The sequence below is a fragment of the Macaca mulatta genome, chromosome 14 (genome assembly GCF_049350105.2).
Source record: "Macaca mulatta isolate MMU2019108-1 chromosome 14, T2T-MMU8v2.0, whole genome shotgun sequence".
Taxonomy (NCBI): Eukaryota; Metazoa; Chordata; class Mammalia; order Primates; family Cercopithecidae; genus Macaca; species Macaca mulatta.
This window is the reverse complement of record NC_133419.1, coordinates 101,923,394-101,949,016: the sequence shown is the minus strand read 5'-3', so window position 1 is coordinate 101,949,016 and position 25,623 is coordinate 101,923,394. Positions and strand designations below refer to the sequence as shown.

The 25,623-nt window shown below is 34.7% G+C and overlaps 1 protein-coding gene across 2 annotated transcripts in view; it reads left to right on the top strand.

The window, feature by feature from the left end:
* PGR (progesterone receptor) overlaps nt 1-6,178 on the top strand; it is a 91,997-nt gene extending 85,819 nt beyond the window's left edge. For both annotated transcript variants that reach the window (NM_001278457.1, NM_001278456.1), the window contains 2 exon segments: nt 2,321-2,478; nt 5,139-6,178. In NM_001278457.1, the coding sequence (NP_001265386.1) occupies nt 2,321-2,478; nt 5,139-5,294 (314 nt within the window). In that variant the 3' untranslated portion in view covers nt 5,295-6,178.
* Nucleotides 6,179-25,623: the final 19,445 nt, after the last annotated feature.

Here is a 25,623-nt window from a genome sequence, read left to right as displayed (position 1 = left end):
GCCTTATTTCTGATATGGAGAAAGTATTAGTGGTCTGAATAGATGATCAAACCAGCCACAATATTCCCTTAAGCCTAAGTCTCATCCAGAGAGAAGGCCCTGATTCTCCTCAATACTATGGAGGCTAAAAATTTGAGGAAGGAAGAGAAAAAAGTTTGAAGCTAGCAGAAGTTGGTTCATGAGGTTTAAGAAGCCATTTCCATAACATAAAGTATAAGATGAAGCAGCAAGTGCTGATGTAGAAGCTGCCGCAAGTTATCCAAAAGATTTAGGTAAGATTATCGCTACTTCTGAAAGTAGCTGTGCTAAAAAACAGGTTTTCAGGGTAGATAAAACAGCTTTCCATTGGAGGAAGATGTCATCTAGGATTTTCATAACTACAGAGAAGAAGTCAATTTCTGGCTTCAAAGCTTCAAAGGACAGGCTGACTCTCTTGTTAGGGGCTAATGAAGCTGGTGACTTGAAGCTGAAGCTAATGCTCATTTATCATTCTGAAGATCCTAAGGCCTTTAAGAATTATGCTCAATCTATTCTGCTGTTTATGAATGGAACAACAAAGCCTGGATGACAGCACATCTGTTTACGGCATGGTTTACTGAATATTTTAATCCACTGTTGAAACTTATTGCTCAGAAAGGAATACTACTTTCAAATATTACTGCTCATTGATAGTGCACCGAGTCAGGCAAGAGCTCTTATGGAGATATGCAAGGAGATTAATGTTTTCATTTCTGCTAACACAACATTCATTCTGTAGTTCGTAGATCAAAGAGTAATTTTCCACTTTCATGTCTTATTATTTAAGAAATATATTTTGTAAAGCTGTAGCTGCTATAGACAGTGATTCCTCTGATGGATGTGGGTAAATTGAAAACCTTCTAGAAAAGATTAATCATTCTAGATGCCATTAAGAACATTCATGATTCATGGCAGAAGGTGAAAACAGCAAAATTAACAAGAGTTTGGAAGAAATTTATTTCATCCCTCTTGGATGACTTCGAGGGAGTTCAAAACTTCAGTGGAGGAAATAACTACAGATGTGTGAAAAGAAGAAGAGAACTAAAATTAGATGTAGAACCTGAAGACATGACTGAATTGCACTAGTTTCATAAAACTTGAAAGATGAGTTTTTTCTTATGGATGAGCGAAGAAAGTGGTTTCTTGAGTTGGAATCTGCTTCTAGTGAAGATGCTATGAACATTATTGAAATGACAACAAAGGATTTCGAAGATTACATAAACTTAGTTGATAATGCAGCAGCCGGACTTAAGAGGATTGACTCCAGTTATGAAAGAAGTTCTACTGTGGGTAAAATGCCATCAAACTGCCAGCATTGCATGCTACAGAAAAATTATTCACAAAAGAGTCAACTGATGCAGCAAACTTCATTGTTGCCTTATTTTGAGAAACTGTCGTAGCCACCCCAACCTTCAGCAACCACCACCCTGACCAATGAGCAGCCATCAACATGTAGACAAGACCCTCCACCAGCAAAAATATTTGACTCATGGAAGACTCAGATGATTGTTACCGTTTTCTAGCAATAAAGTATTTTTTTAGTTAAGTTATGTTCATTTTTTAAATAATGCTGTTTCACACTTAATACATTCTAGTGTAGTGTGAATATAACTTCTCTGTAGACTGGGAAACCAAAAGATGCATGTGATTCACTTTGTTGCAATATTTCCTTTATTGCAGTGGTCTGGAACCAAACCAGCTATGTCTCCAAGATATGCCTATGTAACAAAGTGACTGGATATAAGATAAATATTTAAATATTAATACTTTTCTCCCATATCAGCAGGAAGGCATTGGAAAATTTAATGAGGCAATTTTTTAAATTACAACAAAAATATAAATCGTCTAGGAATAATCTTAATGACAAATACTTGAGATTTATATAAAGAAGACAAAAGTTTACTAAGAGATCCAAGTGTTCATTAAAAAGAAGGGGACAAAAAGGATCCAGATTACATGCAGCTGTAAACTAAATCAAACCAAGTATTCAAGAAGCATGTAGAATAAGGCCAGGTGCTCTTTTGAGCAAATGCTAAGATAAATGCAGAATCCATTGATACAGGTCTAAAATAGGTCAGCTGAAGTGTTCTTTACTATACCTATTAGTTCTTATATTCTTCCAGTGAACTAGAAGTGCATATGTCCTGATACTATCAATAACATGATCTCTTTCCTATATAAGGTGTTTTTTTTCTAGAGTCATATATCAGAAGAAATCTTTATATATCTTACAAATATGTGTTATAAGTTGTTAATGTCATCTTTTTAAACATAACTGCCACTTTTAATTGTCTTCTTACAGTTCCTTTGGAAGGACTACGAAGTCAAACCCAGTTTGAGGAGATGAGGTCAAGCTACATTAGAGAGCTCATCAAGGCAATTGGTTTGAGGCAAAAAGGAGTTGTGTCTAGCTCACAGCGTTTCTATCAACTTACAAAACTTCTTGATAACTTGCATGATGTAAGTATTTGGTTGATTCCAGAATATCAATGATTATTCTCTGATTTTCTATAACTTTTTAAATGTTACATATCAATTTTACTTTATATGATTTTCTCAGATTAATACTTGTATTTTAAAAGTGTTTGGATCACGCTGCTCAGACTTTATATAGTTTGTTTTCATTTTCAGTATAGACCACCCAAATATTCTTTTACAAGTATTTGTATAATTTGAGGGTAATTTAATAGCTGATAGAAATTATGGTACATTTCCTGAATATGTTCTAAAATATTTGTGCCTAAAATTATAAAAGATTTTATATATATAGTAAAAACAAAGGTATGTATGTGGAAAATAAGACTCATGCCATTTTAAATGGAATTATAAATAGCATTGCTGATGGATGGGCAATCAGGCAATATATAGCAAAAGTTAAAATTTGCATGCTTTTCAAGTTTCTATTTTTTAGAATTTATCTTAAAGAAATAATTAGGCAAATGTAATATACATGCAAGGATGTTCACCATAGCAGAGGGGAAAAAAAGAAAAACAAACAAGAAATGCCTAACACCAGAAGTGGATTACTAAGACAAGATATCTGTGGTTTGTCAAGATATATGAAATACAAGCTTTTATTGCTACTATGTTCAGATCACATTAAAATGACAGTGAAGGCATAAAAACGCTATCCACTCACTAGGTCAACTTTTGAGGTCTTACTCCTGAATATGAACAGACAGCCAAGATTATGAGCTATTTGAGTAAAGCCTCTAAAATGAAAGGCAGAAAGCAAAATAAAAAGACACTTGAAGGAAAAAAACACCAGTGCAGAGAACAGAAGAAACCTTCTAACATCCTCAGAGAAATAAGAATGATATGGCGTCCATGACATGAGAACAGAAAACATTTTTTAAATGAACATTTAGCAAGAAAATACTTTTGGATAATTAAATGAAGAAAGGCAGAAATTAAAAATTCACTGAAAGGGCTGAAATGGAAGGGAAAATCTGGGGAAAAGTAAAAGATCAAAACATGGAAAATTAGAAAGAAGAGTTATAGTAAATTTAGTATCCAGGGAGTTCTAGCCTCCAATTAATAGGAATGTCCAGAAGAAAAAATAGAGAAAATCAAGGAGAGAAATTTATGTAAGAAATCATAAAAGTTGCTGGAACTGAAATACACGAGTTTTCTAACAATAAGGGTCCAGTGTAGAGGCACTGCACAATTGAACTAAGGTACCTTATTGTAAAACTGTAGCATGCCAGAAATGAAGAGAAAATTTTAAAGTATACCAGCAATGAAAGAAACAGATCACATAGAAGTTATCAGGATTCAGAATGATGTTGGACTTCTCTGCAGCAACACTGGAAGCCAGAAGACAGTGGAGCAGGCCTTCAGAATTTCACGGAAAAGAAAATCTTCAAAGAATTTCATACCTAGCCAAACCATCGAACAAGTACAATGGCAGCATGGAAGTATTTTCAACCGTGCAAGGTCTCCTAGAGTTTACCTCAGATACAACCTTTCTCAAGAATTGCTACAGGATGTCTTACAACAAAACATGGGACTAAGCCAAAGATCCACCCCAAGAGAGATGCAAAGTGATGTCCCAACACAATAATTGTGCAGAGCAGTAGTCTAGATGGGAGCAGTAATACAAAGGGTTCTAGGATACCAGCTCCAGGAAAAATAAATGGAACTGAGAGATTACCAGTAAGTATGACTGTAATTGAGGTGATTTTTACAATTCTGTTGGCGCATTTGACTATGACTTTGTGACAAATGTAGAGAAAACAAAACAAACAAGAACACGAGGTGATTCACTTCTGCAAAATAAAAATGAGTCATAAGAATGGAGATGCAATCCAGCAGAAAACCATTAAAAATCTTTATAATATAAATGGTGGATATTGCCTTTAGCTAAAAATTGAGCTAAAAGCTCTCTCTGGGAAGAAGAGAACGTGTACATAGTTGAGGAAGAGAGTGTCTAGTATAAGAAAACTTCATTTTCTTCATTTCCCATAGTAGAAACTAAACCTAACTTTAGTGGAAATATAGAAATAAATATCAAAAGACACAGGCTACAAAAAGTTGAAGGTAGTTGTGTCTACGGGGCTGGAATAGGGATGGGAAGAAGTCTATCAGGAAACTGCAAGGCTGTATTGCTGCTGCTGCTGCTGCTTTTGTTTTTATAATCATGTAGTACTACTTGGCTTTTAACACTATACACATGAATTACTTTGATAAAAATTAGATTAAACGATGTTGGATTATTGGCATAGGAAGAATCAATATGTTATATAAAACAGCCAGATTAGCAAATAGAATTTATGAAACATGTGTAACATCGTGTGTATATTTGGGTATGTCTGTACACATGTATAAAAAGAAAAAAAAACTTGAGTAATATACCAAAATGTTTACACAGCTTATCCTGTGGAATTATGAATAACTTTCATTTATTTAAATAAATCCGTAATATCAGAATGTCCTATCACAAGTATGTAACATTTTACATATTATTCTAGAAAATGGTGGGAGTTATTTTCATTGTGGTAAGAAGAAAACACCTTGAGAAGTATTTATATTATAGTTAGAAAAATAAGTTGCCATATTTGAATAGCATATGAATTTATTATTTTTATTACATGTTTTCTACTTGTTTGTTAAACCAACAGCTTGTCAAACAACTTCATCTGTACTGCTTGAATACATTTATCCAGTCCCGGGCACTGAGTGTTGAATTTCCAGAAATGATGTCTGAAGTTATTGCTGCACAATTACCCAAGATATTGGCAGGGATGGTGAAACCCCTTCTCTTTCATAAAAAGTGAATGTCATCTTTTTCTTTTAAAGAATTAAATTCTGTGGTATGTCTTTTTGTTTTGTCAGGATTATGAGGTCTTGAATTTTTATAATGTTCTTCTGAAAGCCTTACATTTATAACATATCATAGTGTGTAAATTTAAGAGAAAAATTGTGAGGTTCTAATTATTTTCCTTTATAAAGTATAATTAGAATGTTTAGCTGTTTTGTGTACCCATATTTTCTTGAAGAATTTACAAGACTGAAAAAGTACTAAAATTGTTAAACTATATCTTATCCATATTATTTCATACCATGTAGGTGAGAATTTTTAACTTTTGCATCTAACAAATCATCTACTTAAGAGAAAAAAAATCTTACATGTAATAATACAAAGCTATTATATAAGTTATTTCTAGGTAACTCCCTTTGTCTCAATTATATTTCCAAAAATGAACATTTAAAATGTTATGCAAAATTTTGTCTAAGTATATTTGTGTGAGGATGAAATTCGTAACTTTCATCAGATTTTCAAAAGTATTTTTAATGCAAATAATGTAGAAAGAGTTTAAAACCACTAAAATAGATTGATGTTCTTCAAACTAGGCAAAACAACTCATATGTTAAGACCATTTTCCAGATTGGAAACACAAATCTCTTAGGAAGTTAATAAGTAGATTCGTATCATTATACAAATAGTATTGTGGATTTTGTAGGTTTTTAAAATAATCTTTTTTGGGGAGAGAATTGTCCTCTAATGAGGTATTACAAGAGGAAATAAGAAATCAGAAGATTATGGCCTAACTGTACTCCTTACCACCTGTGGCATGTTGAAAGTTAGTCACCCTTACTGATTTTCAATTCTCTCACCTTTGAAAGTAATAAAATATCTTTCCTGCCAATTGCTCCTTTTGGTCAGAGCTTATTAACATCTTTTCAAATCAAAGGAAAGAAGAAAGGGAGAGGAGGAGGAGGGAGGTATCAATTCACATACCTTTCTCCTCTTTATCCTCCACTATCATGAATTCCTCTTATGTTTCAGCCATGCAGATCTTTTTACCATCAAATTTCTGCCAGAATTTTCCCCTTTGATGCTAATTCCATATGCGTGTTTCAACCTTCAAGACTCAGCCAAATGTCATTTCTGTAAAATCTCTGAGTCTTTCAAGTAGTAATTTGCCTTCTCCTAGAGTTCACCTGCCACTTTGTGCACATTTGAGTTACAGTAGCATGTTGTTTTACAATTGTGACTCTCCTAGGAGTCTGGGAGCCACATAAAGTGGACAATAGTGTTTGTCGACTGAGAGTTGAATGACATGTTGTCTCTGTCTTGGTATTACAGTAGATTTTGATCATTCTTTGGTTACATTTTTGCATATTTCTGTACCCATGACTTTATCACTTCCTTCTCCCATGCTTTATCAAATATCTTCATCTCTTTTAAACTTTCCACCTTTGCTTCCTACTTTGTGAGATCTCTCCCTTTACTGACTATAACATAGAAGAATAGAAGTGTATTGTATGTGTCTTAAGGACAATACTTTAGATTTCTTGTTCTAAGTTTTTAAACTGAATGAATGGAATATTATTTCTCTCCCTAGGAAAAATTCCACAAAACAATTATTTCTCACGTTTACGTAGCCTTAAATTGTTTTGTACTGTAAACCTCAGTATAAAAACTTTCTTCATTTCTAATTTCATTCAACAAATATTGATTGAGTACCTGGTATTAGCACAAGAAAAATGTGCCAATAAGCCTTATGAGAATTTGGAGCTGAAGAAAGACTATCTAACTCAGGAAAGTTACAGTCCAGTAGTAGGTATAAATTACAGTGCCTGATAGGTAGGCGTTTTAATATCTGTACACTCAACATATACTAGATAGACGCAAAACATTTACAGACAATTTTACTGATACATGTGCAGCACAAAGGTACTAACTTTAAAGTAAATATTAAATAACACCTTTATGTGTCAGTAATTCATTTGCATTAAATCTTATTGAAAAGGCTTTCAGTATATTTTCCCCACAAACGTCATCCCAAGAGAAGTATTTTTAACATCTCCCAAATATAATAGTTACAGGAAATCTACCTCTGTGAGAGTGACACCTCTCAGAATGAACTGTGTGACATAAGAAAATGAATGTAGGTCTATCCAAAAACCCCCAAGAAACAAAAACAATATTATTAGCCCTTTATACTTAAGTGATGGACTCAGGGAACAGTTGATGTTGTGGTCATTTTATTATCTCATTCTTGTTACTTTGAATTAAACCAATATTTTGATGATATAAATCATTTCCACCAGCATAGATTTAATTTCCATCATAACTTTAAAATTTTCTAATTTCACTCAACTATGAGGGAATAGAATGTGGTGGCCACAGGTTTGGCTTTTGTTAAAATGTTTGATATCTTTGATGTTGATCTCTGTCTGCAATGTAGTTGTCTGAACACTAGGATTTAATATTTAATGCTAAGCTTAAAAAATAAAATACCTTTTTAAAAAGAATATGGCTTCACCAAATGGAAAATATCTAATTTCTAAATATTTTTCTCTACAAAGTCCTATCTACTGATGTCTCCATTACTATTTAGTCATCATAACCATTATCTTCATTTTACAGGTCATGTTCTTTCTGGTAGCTCTAAAATGACACTAAATCATAAGAAGACAGGTTACATATCAGGAAATACTTGAAGGTTATTGAAATAGATTCTTGAGATGAAAATATTTTCCGTAAAAAGGTTTGAAAAGCCATTTGAGTCTAAAGCATTATACCTCCATTATCAGTAATTATGTGACAATTGTGTGTGTTTAATGTTTAAAGATGTGGCACTTTTTAATAAGGCAATGCTATGCTATTTGTTCACATTTAACATTAAGATAATTTATTGCTATACAGGTGATATGGAAATATGATGAACAATATTTTTTTGCCAAAACTATGCCTTGTAAGTAGCCATGGCATGTCAACCTGTAACTTAAATTATCCACAACTAGTCATGTGTTTGATGATGGGCACTGTGGAGATAGCTGATGTAGGACTGTGCCCCCCTTCTCTGCCACTTACTAGCTGGATGAGATTAAGCAAGTTATTTAACCTCTCTGATTAAACCTGCCTTTGCCCAGTGCTTTGTAATGAGTAGAAATGGAAACCAAAAAAATGTATACAGGCGTTCAGAAATAGTAATTGCTATTATTTTGTTTTCATTAAGCCATAGTTCTGGCTATAATTTTATCAAACTAACTGGCTATTTTCTACAGTGAAACCAGGGTTCTAGAAAGTCTCATTGTTTTATTTATGTCACCATATGCTATGATATATTTGATTGAATTCATTTAAAATTAGGGCTGAAAGTATTCAAGTAATTTATTCTGCTGAAAAAAATACAGTGTTTTGAGTTTAGGGCCTGTTTTATCAAAGATCTAAAGAGGCTATCACTCTTTCATTGTAGGTATTTTAAAATAATGACACTGATTTTAACATTTTAAGTGTCTTTTTAGAATGAAGAGCCTGACTAGAACATAGCCCCTACAAAAACCCATGCTGAAATTATTTTTACTATGGCAACAATTCCACAAAAGGGAACAATGGGTTTAGAAATCACAGTGAAGTCATCAACCCAAAAAATAACTTCCTATCCCTAAGAAGGTTATGATGTAAGATGCCCACAAGAAATCTATGTCTGCTTTAATCTGTCTTGTATTCCTTTGGTAGGACGGCTATTACATTTTTAGTTTTTGCTGTGAGTACCTAGGCAATTTCTGTCATCCATACTTATCCTTCACACATCAGAAGTCAGGATAGAATATGAATCCTTTTAAATATTTTTACAACCCTAGAGCCTTGTGCATAAGAAGCACTCAAAACTTGCAAAATATATATTTTTTTCAAATTTAAAGATACTCTATTTTTGTATTCAATAACTCAACAACTGCGGTCCCCACTGATAAAGTGAAGTGGACAAGAAGACAAGTAATGGCTTAAGTTTCTTGTTCCCAAAGTATGCCTGTTCAGTAGCCATTGGATGTGGGAAATTTCTACATCTCTTAAAATTTACAGGAAATACATAGCCAGATGTAGCAAAAGTTCATCAAGTCCTAAATTGCTTATCCTTACTATACTAAGTCATGAAATGATTTTTAATGAAAAGAACATCACCTAGGTTTTGTGGTTTGTTTTTTTCTTATTCATGGCTGAGTGAAAAGAACAATCTCTGTTTCTCCCTAGCATCTGCGGACTATTTAATGTACCATAATTCCACACTCTGTGGTCCTTATTAAATCCAAAATTAAACAAAAAGCAGTAAAATAACTGACTACTCACCCATATTATGAAATATAATCCAAACCAGATTAGTCAACATCCATAAGATGAATCTAAGCTGAACTGGGCCTAGATTATTGAGTTCAGGTTGGCTCACATCCCTATTTATTAATAAACTCAGGAAAGAAGGCCTTACAGACCATCAGCTAGCTGTAGCTAATAGAACCTATACTTCTAAAGTTAAGCCTAGAATGAATATGGCCTTAAAAACTGAAAAGAAGCAGGAAAGAACAATTTTCTTCAACAATTTGTCCACCCTGTCACTGGAGAAAATTTAAGAATTTGGGGGTGTTGGTACTAAGTTAAACACAGCAGCTGTTCATGGCAGAAATGATTTAATACATACATTCTCTGAATATCCTATAACCAAAGCAAAGAAAAACACCAAGGGGTTTGCTCTCCTCCTTGGAGCTGACTGCATTCCAAGGCAGAGCTCAGGTCACATGCCCAAGGGCTGCGCCCAAGCTTGTCCGCAGCCTTATGCAGCTGTGGAGTCTGGAAGACTGTTGCAGGACTGCTGGCCTAGTCCCAGAATGTCAGCCTCGTTTTCGATTTACTGGCTCTTGTTGCTTTATGTCATGCTGACCTTATTGTTAAACACAGGTTTGTTTGCTTTTTTTCCACTCATGGAGACATGGGAGAGGCATTATTTTTAAGCTGGTTGAAAACTTTAACTGATAAAGCATTTTTAGAGAAACATGAATCAGGCAGCTAAGAAAGCATACTCTGTCCATTACTTTAAAGAAAATGTACAGATTATTAACTCTGTAGTGTGGCGTTAATGTCCTGGTCAATATTTAGATAGGCATGAATAAAATATTTAAATGATATTGTAAATAGTTTTCGGGACATATGCTATAGCTTATTTTTATTATCTTTTGAAATTGCTCTTAATACATCAAATACTGATGTATTCAATTTATCAGATATAAATTATTCTAAATGAAGCCCACTTCAATGTTTTTGTCTTGTCAGTTATATGTTAAGCTTCTGATCTCTTTGTCTATGATGTTTACTAATCTGAGTTTTTGTTCTTATGAATTATTTTAGACAGCAGTGGTTTTAAGCTTTTTGCCACGAAAAAATTTTCTCCTCCCCCAGGAAAGTTTATACCCTGAAGTATCCATCCACCAAACTCTACTTCTATTAAGAAATAGTTATTTTGTTTTCTTAATGTTCTGTTATTCAAAGACATATCAGTGAAAGCTGCTGAGCAGCATGAATAACAATTATATCCACACCGATTTGATATATTTTGTGTAGCCTTAACTTGATAGTATAAAATGTCATTGCTTTTTAAATAATAGCTAGTCAATGGTCTTCTATCGTAGGTTTCCTAAACTAAGTTAAGATCCAGAGCTTTGGGGTCATAATATATTACATACACTTATCTTTTTCTAAGGGCTTTAAAATTCATGAGAATAACCAAAAAAGGTACGTGGAAAGTTAATTCAAACATACCATATTCTTGTCAAAACAGAGATGTGGCTCTGCTTGTTCTCCATAAGGTAGAAATACTTTCCAGAATTTACCTAAACTAGTAAGCCCTGTATTTGCTATGATTAGGGATAGGAAGATATTTTCACATGGCAGACTTTAGAATTCCACACTTTAGCCAATAAAGTATCTCTTTTTGATCTTAGTATTCTGTGTATTTTAACTTTTCTAAGATGTGCACGTTTATAAGAAAAATCAGCACAAAGGGTTTTTTTTTTAAGTTAAAAGCTTTTAATTGAAATTTGAAAGAAACAGAAGAAAATATCAAAGTTCTTTGTATTTTGAGAGGATTAAATACGATTTACAAAAGTTACATGGAGGGCTATCTAAAACATTAACTTAAATATTTTTTGTTGAAAAGTCTTTAGGCATCATTTTATTCCTCAGCAACTAGCTGTGAAGCCTTTACTGTGTTGTATGCCAGTCACTCTGCCAGACTGTGGAGATAACCAGCATTTCCTTCTCCAAGCTTAGAGTTGGGTGGGGAATAAAGACAGGTAAACAGCTACAATATTGTACTGTGAGTGCTTATGCTGAAGAAAGTTCAGGGAACTACTAGAGCACCTAAGAGGAGCACCTACCTTGAATTTAGGGGTTAGCAGAGGCATCCTGAAAAAAGTCAAGCCTAAGCCATGATCTACAAGCAGTTTAGGAATTAGCAGAACATGCAGGGTGAGGAGATGCCAAAGGCAAGAAGAGAAGTATTCTAAACAGGAGGGATCCCGAAGAGAAAAGAGTATCCCAAACAACATATGCACAAACCTGATGGGGAGAGAGAATATAGGGTGGGGATGGATGATGAGACTGAAGAAGAAAGCCAGGTCTAGATAATCAGTGGCCTTGTACAGCATGTTAAAGAGTGTAGACTTGATTCTGTTGTAAACAGGAAAGCAGCACAATTCATATGAATATTTTAGAAGACTCCCACTGGAATATGGAGAATAAAGTTGGAGATGACTAATCCTGGAAGCAGGAAGAATATTTTTGAGGAAGTTGCACTATTTTGGTGAAAATGATGGTCATAAACACGAGGAGTTGTAGGTGATCATGACCTCCTCTCTAATTCTCCAGAAGGGTTTTGGAAGATATAACATAGGAACATTGACAGAACTGACGAAAGGAGACAAAATATGCCATATAAATTGTCAAACACAAGGCCAGACATCTAATTATTTTGCATATGTGTTGAAATTACAAATTTTTCAAGAAAGAGAACAAAAACTACAAAACTTAGTTTTACCAAGTCCCAGAATTCTATCTATCCAAACAATCTGTACCACTCCACCTATATCTCTACCTTTGCATTTCTGTCCAACCTCAAAGTCCAGGTCTATATACACAGGTAAGACTAAGCAGCTCAAGGTTCAGAAAATGAGAAAGAAAGAGGAACTGAGTTGTGTTGAACCCATGCAAAATAAACACATTCTTTGTATAGATTCTTGAAACTTCAAGAGGAGAGGAATTCACCTAACTCATAGATATTTGATGTTATGAATCCATGGCTGGGCTCGGCTTTTAAAAAGCCGTATCTGAGATTCCTTCTGTGGAACAAAGTTCCATCAAAGCCCATTTGAAAGCCTACATTAAAAACAAAATTCTTGCTGCATTGTATACAAATAATAATGCCATGATCAAATAATCAGATGCCATTATCAAGTGGAATTACAAAATGGTATACCCACTCCAAAAAAAGTAGGCTAAATTCTCGGTAGAGTGTCATGACTTCATGAGCCCTCCACAGCATTGGAGCTGAGGAGGAAGCACCGGTGAGCAATAGGTTGAAGAGAAAACTTGGCACTTAAGAATCTTTCCATCTTTTTTTCATCTAAAAGAGCCTTATTTTTGTATTACCTCATTCAATTTCCATCAAGGGCTGGTTTTCCTTTTTAGTTCCATTAACCAGACAGCAGCTGGGAAGGAAGAAGCTTTCTATGTGCACATGGTAGCTGTGGGAAGGAGGTTTCTTTCTCCAGGTCTTCACTGGCCATATGCCAGTCCCTTGTTAGTTATGCCGAGTCATAGAACCCATTTCTGTCGTCTCATATTTAAGTCTTTGGCTTGTGAATTTATCTATTCTTTCAGCTTCAGCACTGCAGAGTGCTGAGACTTTGCTAACTTCCATTCTTGCTGGCTTAGCAGATTCCTTATTCCTCTTAGGCCCAGCTGTTTTCTCATCTGGCCCTGCTGTGGAGTCACCTTGCCCTTCCAGGAGAGCCATGGCTTACCACTGCCTGCTAAGCCTCCACTCAGCTGCCACCACACTAAATCCAAGTTTCTCTAGGATGTTGCAGAGTTTCCGGGCAAGCATAAAAGTCTTGATTTTCCTGGACTTCCCTTTGTCTTAATCTCACCTCCTTCAAGTTTCAGTCTCAGAATGTAGGCATTTGTCCTCTTTGCCCTACCTATTCCTTCTTCTGAATCATGAAAGGCCCTCACTTCCTCTTGCTGTGTGCTGGAAGCTTCTGTCAGGTCTTAGAATGAGTTCTCATCTCGTCCTAGTAGCTTTCGATGCTTAAGTCCACCTTTTAAGGATACCTTTGAGATTTAGAACATTGTTTTTCACTTGAGAAAGACCTAATCTCCAGACTTGCCTTTCTGTGGATTTCAAACACCAATTGAGGACGTCAAAAGCTGAATGTTGACTTTCTTTGAATTTTCTGCTATAACAATTCCAGTTATCCTCAGAGCAATATGCCTCCAACTGACCAGGAGAAAGGTCGGGTGCCAAACAGAAAAACACAAAGATTAATTATTTCAAATAAGCATATACTTTGAAAGTGCTTTGGGAATTCATGAGGTTTTCTATCAAGAGGGTAAGACTCTTCATCCATCCACGTGTGCCTGACAGTCCTGGCACTAGCTGGTAACAGATGCAAAACTGTAAAAATTAGGTGATCATGGATTTTAACGGTATCATCACATACATATTTTCTATGTAATGTTTTATATTTCCCCTAAAATACTTTGACCGTTTTGCACATGGTAGATATTCACTTTTTTGTGTGTTGAAGTTGATGAAATCTTCAGTTATCTACCCCATTGCTTGTTAGTAAAACTAGTGTTAATACTTGGCAAGAGATGCAGGGAATTTTTCTCATGACTCACGACCTATTTAGTTATTAATGCTACTACCCTATTTTGAGTAAATAGTAGGTCACTGAGTACACTGTCAAGAGTTATACTTTTAAAGATATTTAGCACTATATACTTCTTGAGTCTAAAGTCATACACTTTGCTCATTTCTGAATGAAAAAGACATTTCAGAGTATGTTGACAATTGATGTGAAGGTTTTTGCTGAGAAGGTGAAACTGTTCTTTCATCTGTGTATGCCTGGGGCTGGGTCCCTGGCAGTGATTGGGTGACAATGCAAAGCTGTAAAAACTAGGTGCTAGTGGGCACCTAATATCATCACCGTGTACTTATTTTCAAGCTAATATGCAAAATCCCATCTCTGTTTTTAAACTAAGTGTAGATTTCAGAGAAAATATTTTGTGGTTCGCATAAGAAAACAGTCTACTCAGCTTGACAAGTGTTTTATGTTAAATTGGCTGGTGGTTTGAAATGAATCATCTTCACATAATGTTTTCTTTAAAAATATTGTGAATTTAGCTCTAATTCTTGTTATTCTGTGTGATAATAAAGAATAAACTAATTTCTATATCTCTCTTTATTAGTGAATTATAGCATCTAAAACCTCAATACAATTACATACAAGACACATACCAATTATAAGTGCATTCTTTACCAGTCATTTTAAATTTATAACCAACATTTCAATTTGTACAATACTGTATGTGGCATAAGGTTAGATACTGATATGGAAGATTTGGCATTATAGAGACAATATCCTTGACTGTGTATGCATTTTAGCAAAGCAAAGAGTGATTCTCAGGCAATTAAGTTGAAACCAACTACATAGTGTTTTAATCAGAAAGACAAAATACAATCAACTGATATCTAGTGAGATTCAATAATATACTGTTTTGGTTATTCACATTGATTAAAAAGTTTGGTATTACACAAGAATTTTCATAAGAAATTTAATGCATTTGACATTAAGGCAAATGATAATCTACTTATAATAACAAAGTATTTCAGACTACATTGGTTTCGTTACTAGGAGTATAATTTAGTATAGTCCTAGAAATATACAAATATATAAAATAAATGCCTAAATTGTATAAGGAATTGATGCAGGCAAACCCCAAAATGGGGGCTCAGCTTGGGAGGATTTTTGGCTTAATTCAGAAAAGAATTCAAGAGGGAGTCCACAGTGAAAGCAGCCAAGTTTATTGGAGCAACAGCGTCCAGCAAAATGGCTACTCCGTAGGCAGAGTAGCCCTCGTGGGTTGCTGGCTGGGTAGATGCATACCAACTCTTAATTATATGCTAACTATGAGGTCTGTTATTCACAGATTTTCTGGAAAAGCAGCAGGGAGTTCTTGGAACTATATAAGTTAATTTCTGGATGTTTCCATGACATTTGTAAAGTGTCATGGTGCTGATGGCAGTGTCTCATAGCATGCAGATGCATTGTAACTTCTAGTCCTAGCTGATTTGGGCCAGTTTCTTAGCTACACCTGTTTTTCATCAGCAGGGTCATGAAAACAAGTCCTGGTGATATTTTACCTCAGAACCATTATAGGTCTTGGAGACACAAAGATGAGTAGAACAGGATTCTTGCTGTAAGTTTGAGTTGATACAATGCCACATATTATTAATTGTTTGAAATGTCAAAATACTTGTTTCTTACTGAATCAACTGGATTTGGAATATACTAGAAAATCTGGAAAGCTTTATTGGATCATTTGGCCATGAAAATGTTCCTATCACATAAACACTTTATTTATTCCTGGTTAATACTATGTTTTCGGTTTTTAAACATGCCACCATATTCAGATTTACAAATGTAAATACTGTTGAGAAACTTCATATTTACCTGTGAAACAACATGCTGTTTTTTATAAATACTTGATTTTGATGGTTGGTGGAGTTTTTCCAATTGAAGTTAATTAATGAATAAAGAGAAAATGTGGCAAGTGGCTATGAATGTCAATGCACATGAGATTTTTCCCTTATGCCCCTATATGTCACTGTATGGAGTCACTGTAACAAACTAAGTGTAGCTCTCTCCACACTGATCATGAATAAATACTTAATATCAAGGATCAAGTTTTTAAAGCTATATTTCAATGGCAGGAAGTTATATTTACCTAAGCAGATGAAGTTTAAACCCATCTTATAAATGATCGAATCCAAACAAGTAGAATATAATATGCAGAGATCTGTGACCAGTTATTTGTGAGTAGTTTGGAATTCATAAAGCTTAAACAACTTAGGTACTCTATGAAAAAGCAAAGTATTTTTATGTTTGAATTATGTCAGCTACCCATAATTATGCTGTGATATAAGAGAAGCAGTATAGTAAGAATATATGCTCTGGAGCTACACCGTCTCAATCTCATTTCATGCTGTACCACTTACTATCTATGTGACCTTGCAGCATACTTTCACTCTCTGCCTTAGTTTTCTGATCTGTAAAATGGATATAACAATAGTACCTGTTTCATAGGGTTGTTATGAAGATCAAATCAATATAAGAAAAATAAACTTAGAGTAATGTGTGACATAGCAAGCACTATTTCAGTGTTTCATCCAAATTAAGTGGCTTTTTCCTTAATAGATAAATGATTAAGGGTACAAAAGATATTAAACTTTTATCTTTTTTTTTTTGAGATGGAGTCTTGCTCTGTCACCCAGGCTGGAGTTCACTGGCATAATCTCGGCTCACTGCAACCTCCACCTCCTGGGCTCAAGCGATTCGCCTGCCTCAGCCTCCCAAGTAGCTGGGACTACAGTTGCACACCACCAGGCCCAGCTAATTTTTGTATTTTTAGTAAAGACAGGGTTTTACCATGTTGGCCAGGATGGTCTCAATCTCCCTACCTTGTGATCTGCCTGCCTCGGTATCCCAAATTGCTGGGATTACAGGCATGAACCACTAGTGCCCGGCCTAAATTTTTATATAAACTATTTAGTAAAAATAATTTTTAATATTTTAGGTCATGGGAAATTCAGTAGCATAGTAATTATCAAAGTAGTAAATTTTTTCAGCAAAGGAGATCAAAGATAGACTGTTACGAGTGAAAAAATAGGGTATTAATCAACAAAATTATGAATCTGAATAGTCACAATTTTTCAGTTTCTGTACCTGAAATAGTTTCTGCATGGGATAGATTGGACTAACCAAATTTATCTCATTTTATGGCTCTAGCCTAACTACCTTCCCCATTAAATAATGTTTTTAAATATATGCAAAGAGAAAAAAAGAACTTTTTGAATTATGAGATATACCGAACAAAACAATAATGAAAAACTATTTATAAAATAGTTAAGATTAGATTATAAATCTAAAGTTGTATTTTGTCGGCACTAAAGGACTCCAATATTGTTTATATGTCAAAAATTATTGGCCGGGCACAGTGGCTCACACCTGTAATCCCAGCACATTCGGAGGCCGAGGCGGGCAGATCACCTGAGGTCAGGAGTTCAAGACCAGCGTGGCCAACATGGTGAAACCCCATCTCCACTAAAAATACAAAAATTAGCTGGGAGTGGTGGCAGGCACCTGTAATCCCAGCTACTTGGGAGGCTGAGGCTGGAGAATCACTTGAATGCAGGAGGTGGAGGTTGCAGTGACCAGAGATCACACCATTGCACTCTAGCCTGGGTGATGAGTCAAATAATAATAATAATATGAGAAACACAAAGTAAGATCTTTACTTTGAGAAATACTGTTTTGTGTAGTCCTTGTTTTGACACATGATGAACAGCTTGGAAATCTAAAATAATTCATTTTTTTTTTCAAATAAAATTTGACTCATGTGAATGAAATGTTTTAAAAATAAAATAAAATCCAACATTAATCACATTCAATTAAATACAGTGTATGTGTTCATTCTTCATTAATAGAAGTTCATTTCTCCTACTTCTTTTACCCTGTGCTAATATCAATTTCTAATTATTAGAGACCAACAATCAATATGAAATCAGTATTGCTGGTTTTTTAGCTGTCACTGATATGAGTACCTATTATGCACAAAGTCTTGCATTAGAGAACTCTACATACATTTTCCCTACCCATACAGCAATCTATACAAGCTAAACCTGAGTCACATTGTACAGAAGTTTAGGTAGAGGTTCACAGCAGTCCACTAAACCTGAAAAATGCCAGGTGCAGTGGCTCATGCCTGTAATCCCAGCACTTAGGGAGGCCTAGGCGGAAGGATCACTTGAGGTCGGGAGTTCGAGACCACTCTGGCCATCATGGTGAAACTCCATCTCTACTAAAAATACAAAAATTAGCCAGGCATGGTAATCCCAGCTACTTGCGAGACTGAGGCACGAGAATCGAGAATCGCTTGAACCTGGGAAGCAGAAGCTGCAGTGAGCTGAGATCACGCCACTGCACTACAGCCTAGTCAACAGAGCAAAACTCTATCTCCCCCACAAATTTTTTTTAATTAAATAAATAAACCTGAAAACCATTGTTTGCACCGTTTCTTCTTCCAAAGCAAAAGAAGTTTCTGTCACAGACAACTGGGGAGAGGGCAGTCAATGTTCTGGGAAAATCAACTATGAACAGCACTAATTTCCCAACAGCACAGTCTATGCTAAGGAATTCATCAGAGATCAAAAGAAACTCAACTCCTCTCCTACTAAATTTGTGATTAAAAATTGCATTTAGATTTAAGTACTGGAAATACATTCTGAGACAGAACATTTTCTTGCAAGTAATTGACATGGTCTGTGCAGTTGGGGAAACTGTCTCTTTAGTGACAGAAGATAGCACTTTGGATTAAAGAGTTGACTGATAGCTCCTAGATCTATAGGAATTACTATAATAGTGTTTTTTTTTTTTTAAATTCATACACATCTTAAAGAAAATATATCTTAAAATTTTATTCAGTGATATTAGGGAATGCTATATAAATTATAATAAATATAACATTCTTGAAAATCAAAAGTTCCTCTGATTTAACCTTTAACACTGAATCATTTGGAAAGGAATTTTTAACATTTCTTTTTTTTTTAATTATACTTTAAGTTCTGGGGTATATGTGCAGAACATGCAGTTTTGTTACATTGGTATACATGTCCCATGGTGGTTTGCTGCACCCATCAACCCGTCATTTACATTAGGTATTTTTCCTAATGCTATCCCTCCCCTAGCCCTCTGCTCTGGAATGTGTTTTAATAGTTGGAACTCTGAGGATAAAGTCATATTCTCAGTATTTTCATTATATTAAATAGTTCTGATATAATTGATGACTTAATGTCCTATTTCAAAGCTTCCTTATTTTATCTGAATGTTTTCATCTTTATGTAGCAGAAGGTTGAGATAAGTAACCATATAATCCTTATATAAAGGTAAGACAGATTTAGACACTAAGCATTTCTGTTGAAAACAAACTTGGGCCACATTGTAGACAAAGAACACATGCAGGATATATCACATTTAAATTTTGAAGTTACATGACATATATATATGTATATCATTTAAATTTTAAAGTCCTTAATTTGTTAAAGCCATGTTAGCAGAATTGTACAGAATTAGTTGTTTTGTTAAAATAAGGTTTAAATCACACCAACCTGGATGATATAGAACAGGAGAAATATTTTTACTTGTCATATTTATTTTGATTTTTATAAATCTAAACATTTCCTAATGATCACAATGATTACAAGATGCAGTGTTCTTATTGAAACATTACTAAGTAATGAACAATTAATCAAATGAAAGAATAATTTTAAGATGGATCAATGTCAAGAAATAGTTTTCTGAAAAATTTTAAGATTCACAAACCATTATTATGAACCTATTCAAGTTCTTAAATGATGTTATTAAAAAGTATGCATAGTAAGAAATGTATCAACTAACTCCTCACTAAACTTGAGAAAATATAGAATAACTAAGGTAAAAATCCATAAATTATGCAACAAAATTCAAATTGAGGAGGGAACTGCCATGCAATATTTATATTCATTTAACCAAATAATATTTACATTCAGCTTGCACAAATTTTCAAGTTTTGGTACAAGTGTTCTGTTGATTTAAGGATAATTATCACTAAGAATTTCTAAAAAAAATAAATAGAAAAACAATAAAAACCTGATTGATAACAGGTTATAGTATACTGGCAAAAATGGAGGTAATCAGTGAACAAGAACATAGATACCTGTGAACCTAAACAGAGATGGCCTATGTGCCAATTTCAGATACTTGTTAACAGCACCCAAATAAATACCTATAGTAAAACAAACAGCAGAACTTCACGCAGTTTTAAAAGATAGGTTTGTCACCAGTTTGAAAAGTAATCCCTTGTGATTTTAGTAATCTGTCTTTAATTCTGAGCCTCTGCATCATCATCTAATAAGCAGAAATAAATATTTTAATAAAGAGCTTTGCATTGAAATGCAATAGTGCCTATGAAATTCCATCACAGACAAGAAAACCTTATACAAATATGATTTTTACCAAGAAATAGGTAAGTACATGGCTAAACACCCTTACTAGATACAACACAACATTCTACAACATAAGTAGATGTAATTAATTAGTTTATAAATGAATAAATCTTGGGTCACCAAATATATGATTTTTCATAACCAAAATATATTAAGCTTACCAACATAGATACTTATCAGTTGAAAAGCCCAACAAACCTATATTCAAAAAAATTAAGGCCGGGCGCGGTGGCTCAAGCCTGTAATCCCAGCACTTTGGGAGGCCGAGGCGGGTGGATCACGAGGTCAGGAGATCGAGACTATCCTGGCTAACATGGTGAAACCCCGTCTCTACTAAAAATACAAAAAACTAGCTGGGCGTGGTGGCGGGCGCCTGTAGTCCCAGCTACTTGGGAGGCTGAGGCGGGAGAATGGCGTGAACCCGGGAGGCGGAGCTTGCAGTGAGCTGAGATCCGGCCACTGCACTCCAGCCTGGGTGACAGAGCGAGACTCCGTCTCAAAAAAAAAAAAAAAAAAAAATTAGAATGCTGATCTGGTAAATAAGTCATGGCATGTGGGAGAAGGCAGTTTGTGTGGGAGTGCATCTGGAGAATGGCATTCCAGGGCCACATGGACCTTCATCCTGTGTAACTGAAGAAGAGGTGGCTGTCAGCGTAGACCCATACCCTGCAATGGGAGATAGACGAGGAGCTGCTGCTTAGAAAACATGTCAAAAAATGATTGTTTGCACATACCCTGAATTTTTACAGTTTCCAACCTTCAAATAGAGAATGATATTCATAACTATTATATAAGAGGTCTTCAGTTTTAAACAAGTTTTGTGAACAGAAAAACATTTTATATTTAAAAGTCATGCAAAATTTAAGAAAATCATCTTTACTGGTAGCTCAGTTAATAGAATGTTTTCCAAACAATAAATAAGCATATGTCACGAGGAAACTGACTTAAGTAGAGGTGATCCAGGGACAGGAAGGGATTATTGTTTGTGCCCAAATTATCTGAATTGGCTATCTAAACTGGGCTGAATTCACTTTTGCTGTGTAACTACAAAATGTGTTTCTTTCAAGAACTCAAAAAAATGCTGAACTTATATTCCAAGGCTATTCACACTTTCCATCATTTTTATATTTTTAAAAACTTTCTTAAGAGAACTAAATTACATATATCATGTGGAGCTAATTTCTTTAACAAGTTCTTACCCTAAGTTATTTCTACTTAAGTAGGACTTACAGTGAAATTATTCAGGGATAATAAATGTCTGTTCTTAACTCTGCGTGTACATATGCATGAGTGAAAGGAATCTAGAGAAAAATAGAGTCAGGTCCCTCTTACAAAAGACAGCAAACATTACCTACTGTGAAGGCTAAAATATAGGGAAAAGAGTTTGGAAGCTTGAAATGAAAAAACTTTTGTGTTCTAAGCTGTGTTCTGACACTTCCTATTGAGTTGGCATGAGTTACCTATAACCTTTCTGAACTTTATTTTACCTATCTGAAAAAATGGGGGTGTATGACATACATGTAATCTCAAAATTCAACATTTTTGGAAATTATAGTATTATTTACTTCATTTTCGATTATTTAACTATGCCTTATTCTTATACTGCAATCTGGGCAATAGTTTAACAGATTTGTATTTAATTTTGTTTTATAAATTCTTAGTGGTTATTGTATTTAACTTTATGCAATTTGAACCTGAATGTTTCCATTGAATTACTAGAAAATGCAAGAAACAAATAGTTCCTTTTAATTTTCTACACATATATTAATAATCTGAAGAAATTTATGGTACTTACAAAAAATTCCCCCAAATAATTTTTTCTAGTTTTTTCCATTTAATTATGAAATTGGATAGCTATAGTATATAGCACTAGTTTGATTTGTAATACTTTCAAACCTAATACAGTTTTCCCTGAACTAAAACTTCTCATTTTTTCTATATTCTATTATTACTAAATTTTAACTACATTTTAAAAAGCAATTTTTGTTTTATCTGCAAAAGCAATTTTCCTTTTATCTTTCTATTTCCTCTCTATCCATTCCCTTTAATAAAATCTTGGTTCTGAAAAACAAGGCATGTTTTCCACTATACTTTTCTAAAATTTAATTTGACATTACTGTTCAAAATGTTAATTTGCACTTTCTCAGCTATTTTCAGAAAAGCTCATTGTTTAAATGACTTAAAATAATAAGCAAATAGGCCAGGCACAGTGGCTCTCATCTGCAATCCTAGTACTTTGGGAAGCTGAGGAGGGAGGACCATTTGAGTCCAGAAGTTGGAGACCAGCCTGGGCAACATAAGGAGATCCCATCTCTATCAAAAAATTTGAAATTATTCAAGTGTGGTGGTACATGCCTATAGTCCCAGCTCTTCAGGAGGATGAGGTAGGAGGATTACTTGATCCTGGGAGGTCGAGGCTGCAGCAAGCCATGGTCGCACCACTGCACTTCAATGCCGGCAACAGAGCAAGGCACTGTCTCATCATCATCATCACAGTAATAACAATAATAAGTAAATAGCTTCACACCATACCCTAAGGCTAAACTAAGTCAAACAGAAGTATTTAAATTTGTTTTATTGGTTAAAACAGAATAGTAAAATCATTTTAATGATTTTAACATGTCAATTTTAACAAAGTGCATGATAAATGTAAAATTTAGTTGTTTAAAAATCATCTTCAAAATAGGTATTTCAAATCAATAAGGCCCTCTATATTAATTTGAAAGTCACTATGTTTTGATCTGTTTTTAAATATTTTTCTGTATGGAATTTTTGAATTACATGTTAAGAACATGTACTGCTAAAGGATGTAATAATATTATTTAAAACATTAATGTTAAAATGCATTGCTAGTTCTGATGTATTTATTTCCACATATCAAATTCATTATTTTTACCCATCCAAATACCACAATCTAGTATCTAAATTGATAACTCTTATACCCAGATATGTGTTACACTTAAATTATCTTATTGCTTATAAATGTTTTTTCCTTTGCCTGGGTTTGTTTTTTTGTTTTGTTTTGTTTTTTTTGGTCTCTCAGTATACCGTTTACGCTTAATTAAAACAAAAATATGGTCAAAGAGTCATAGAATGTTGGAGTTGCACAAGCCTCTAAAAATCATCTGGTCCATGGGTTGTTTCTCCGTAGGGCAACAACAACTGGTTTTGAGGCAGTTTGAATTCCAACACAGTCTATGCAGAATTTCAGTGTCTGTGTATGTATACATGTTTTCCATTGCTCTCATCAACTTCTCAGAGGGGTCAACAATGAAACACATGTTATGAAAGAAATCAATTCCATCACTTCATTTTACAAATAGAGAACTTGAGACTCAAGAGAATCTGCGACTCATCCAAGGTCACAGTGAGGTCCAGAAGGGTCCAAGCACAGGAGTCTCTGCCCTGTGGAGTTAGGGTGTGCCACACTCCCAGATTGTGGTTGTGTTCAACAATCCAGAAGCTCCCTGAGCCCCATACTTTAGGGTGTGAGTGTGAGAGCTGGAGCAAGGTGCTGATTCGTATATTAAGAGGAAAAATCAGTTTTTATTTCTGAACTTATGCCATTGTCAGTACTTCACTTCTCACACCAGATGCATGGAGTTTTTTCCCACAATTCTCCAATTGTCTGCAGACAACTGGGTATCCTATGATGCAATTAATTCCAGTACCGTCTGGAGTTAGCACAGCCCTCACTGGTTAAGAGCCCAGTCCCATAAGACTGCTCCCACTTCAATTGAAAGGGGGTGGGTTCCCAGGTTTTCCACAATTTCTATCTGACTTGGCTACAAATCAGAGGTTCCCACAACCCCACCCAGGTTCATAGAACCCCATACAGCTCATAGAACTCAGAGAAACACTCATGTTTACTAGTTTAAGGTAAAGATATGATAAAGGATACAGATGAAGCGGTACATAGGGTGAGGTCCAGAAGGATAGAAGTTCAGGAGCTTCTGCCCTGTGGAGTTGGGGTGCACACCCTCCCAGCTGGGGATATGTCCAACAGTTCAGAAGCTTTCTGAACCCCATATGTTAGGGATTTATTTTATGGAGGCTTCATCACATAAACATAATCCAATTATTAACTCCAGCTCTCCTCTTCCCTTTCCAGAGAATGGAATGTGAGGCTCAAAGTTCCAAGTTTCTAATCACAGTTTGGTCATTCTGGTAACCAGCCCACATCTGGGAGCCCACCAAGAGTCATCTCATTAAAACAAAAAAATGATCTTATTATCCAGGAAATTCTGAGGGATTTTGGAGCTCTGTGCCAAGAGCCAGGTCAAACACCAAATATTAGAACAAAAGATGCTTCTAGAACCTCTATTAGGAAATCACAAGAGTTTTAGGAACTTTTGTGTTAGCAACTGGAGGCAAAGACCAATATGTATATTTCTTATCATTTCACAAGATTGACCTCAGAATGTTATTGATCTGTAGAGCTCCCAACATAAGTGGGTTTTCAGCTAACACCCGCTTGTGGCTTCCCCATAATTTGGTCTTCAAAAACTTAAAAGTGAATTTAATCTCCCATTTCAGTTAGCATCACAGTATTATTACACTGTAACTGTAATGTAATTAGAATTTAGTATTCATATTTTATCCCTTAAAATATATATTTATGGAAAAATTGAAATGAATTTCTCATAATTCTGCAGATAAGTTATTTCAGAGCACAATAAATTTCTGCCCATCCTTTTTTCTCAATTGAAAGAAATTATAGAAGTTGGCATTTCTGCTCCACTGACCATGGTGCTTGACCTATTCACTAGTAAATGTTGTGTAACCTTTTCCTTTCTTGTTATTTGGAGTTAGAGGTGATATAAAATAAACACAAAAGTCAGAATAAAGTTTAATAAAGATTGATCAATTTCATAACATTATATCTCATCTATGTCTGTCACTCACTTTTGTCATTTACTATTTTGTAAAAAACTTAGTACAAAAACTATAAAATGAATAGACAAATGATTTCTAGAAGATACATTCTGCTTTGAAATGC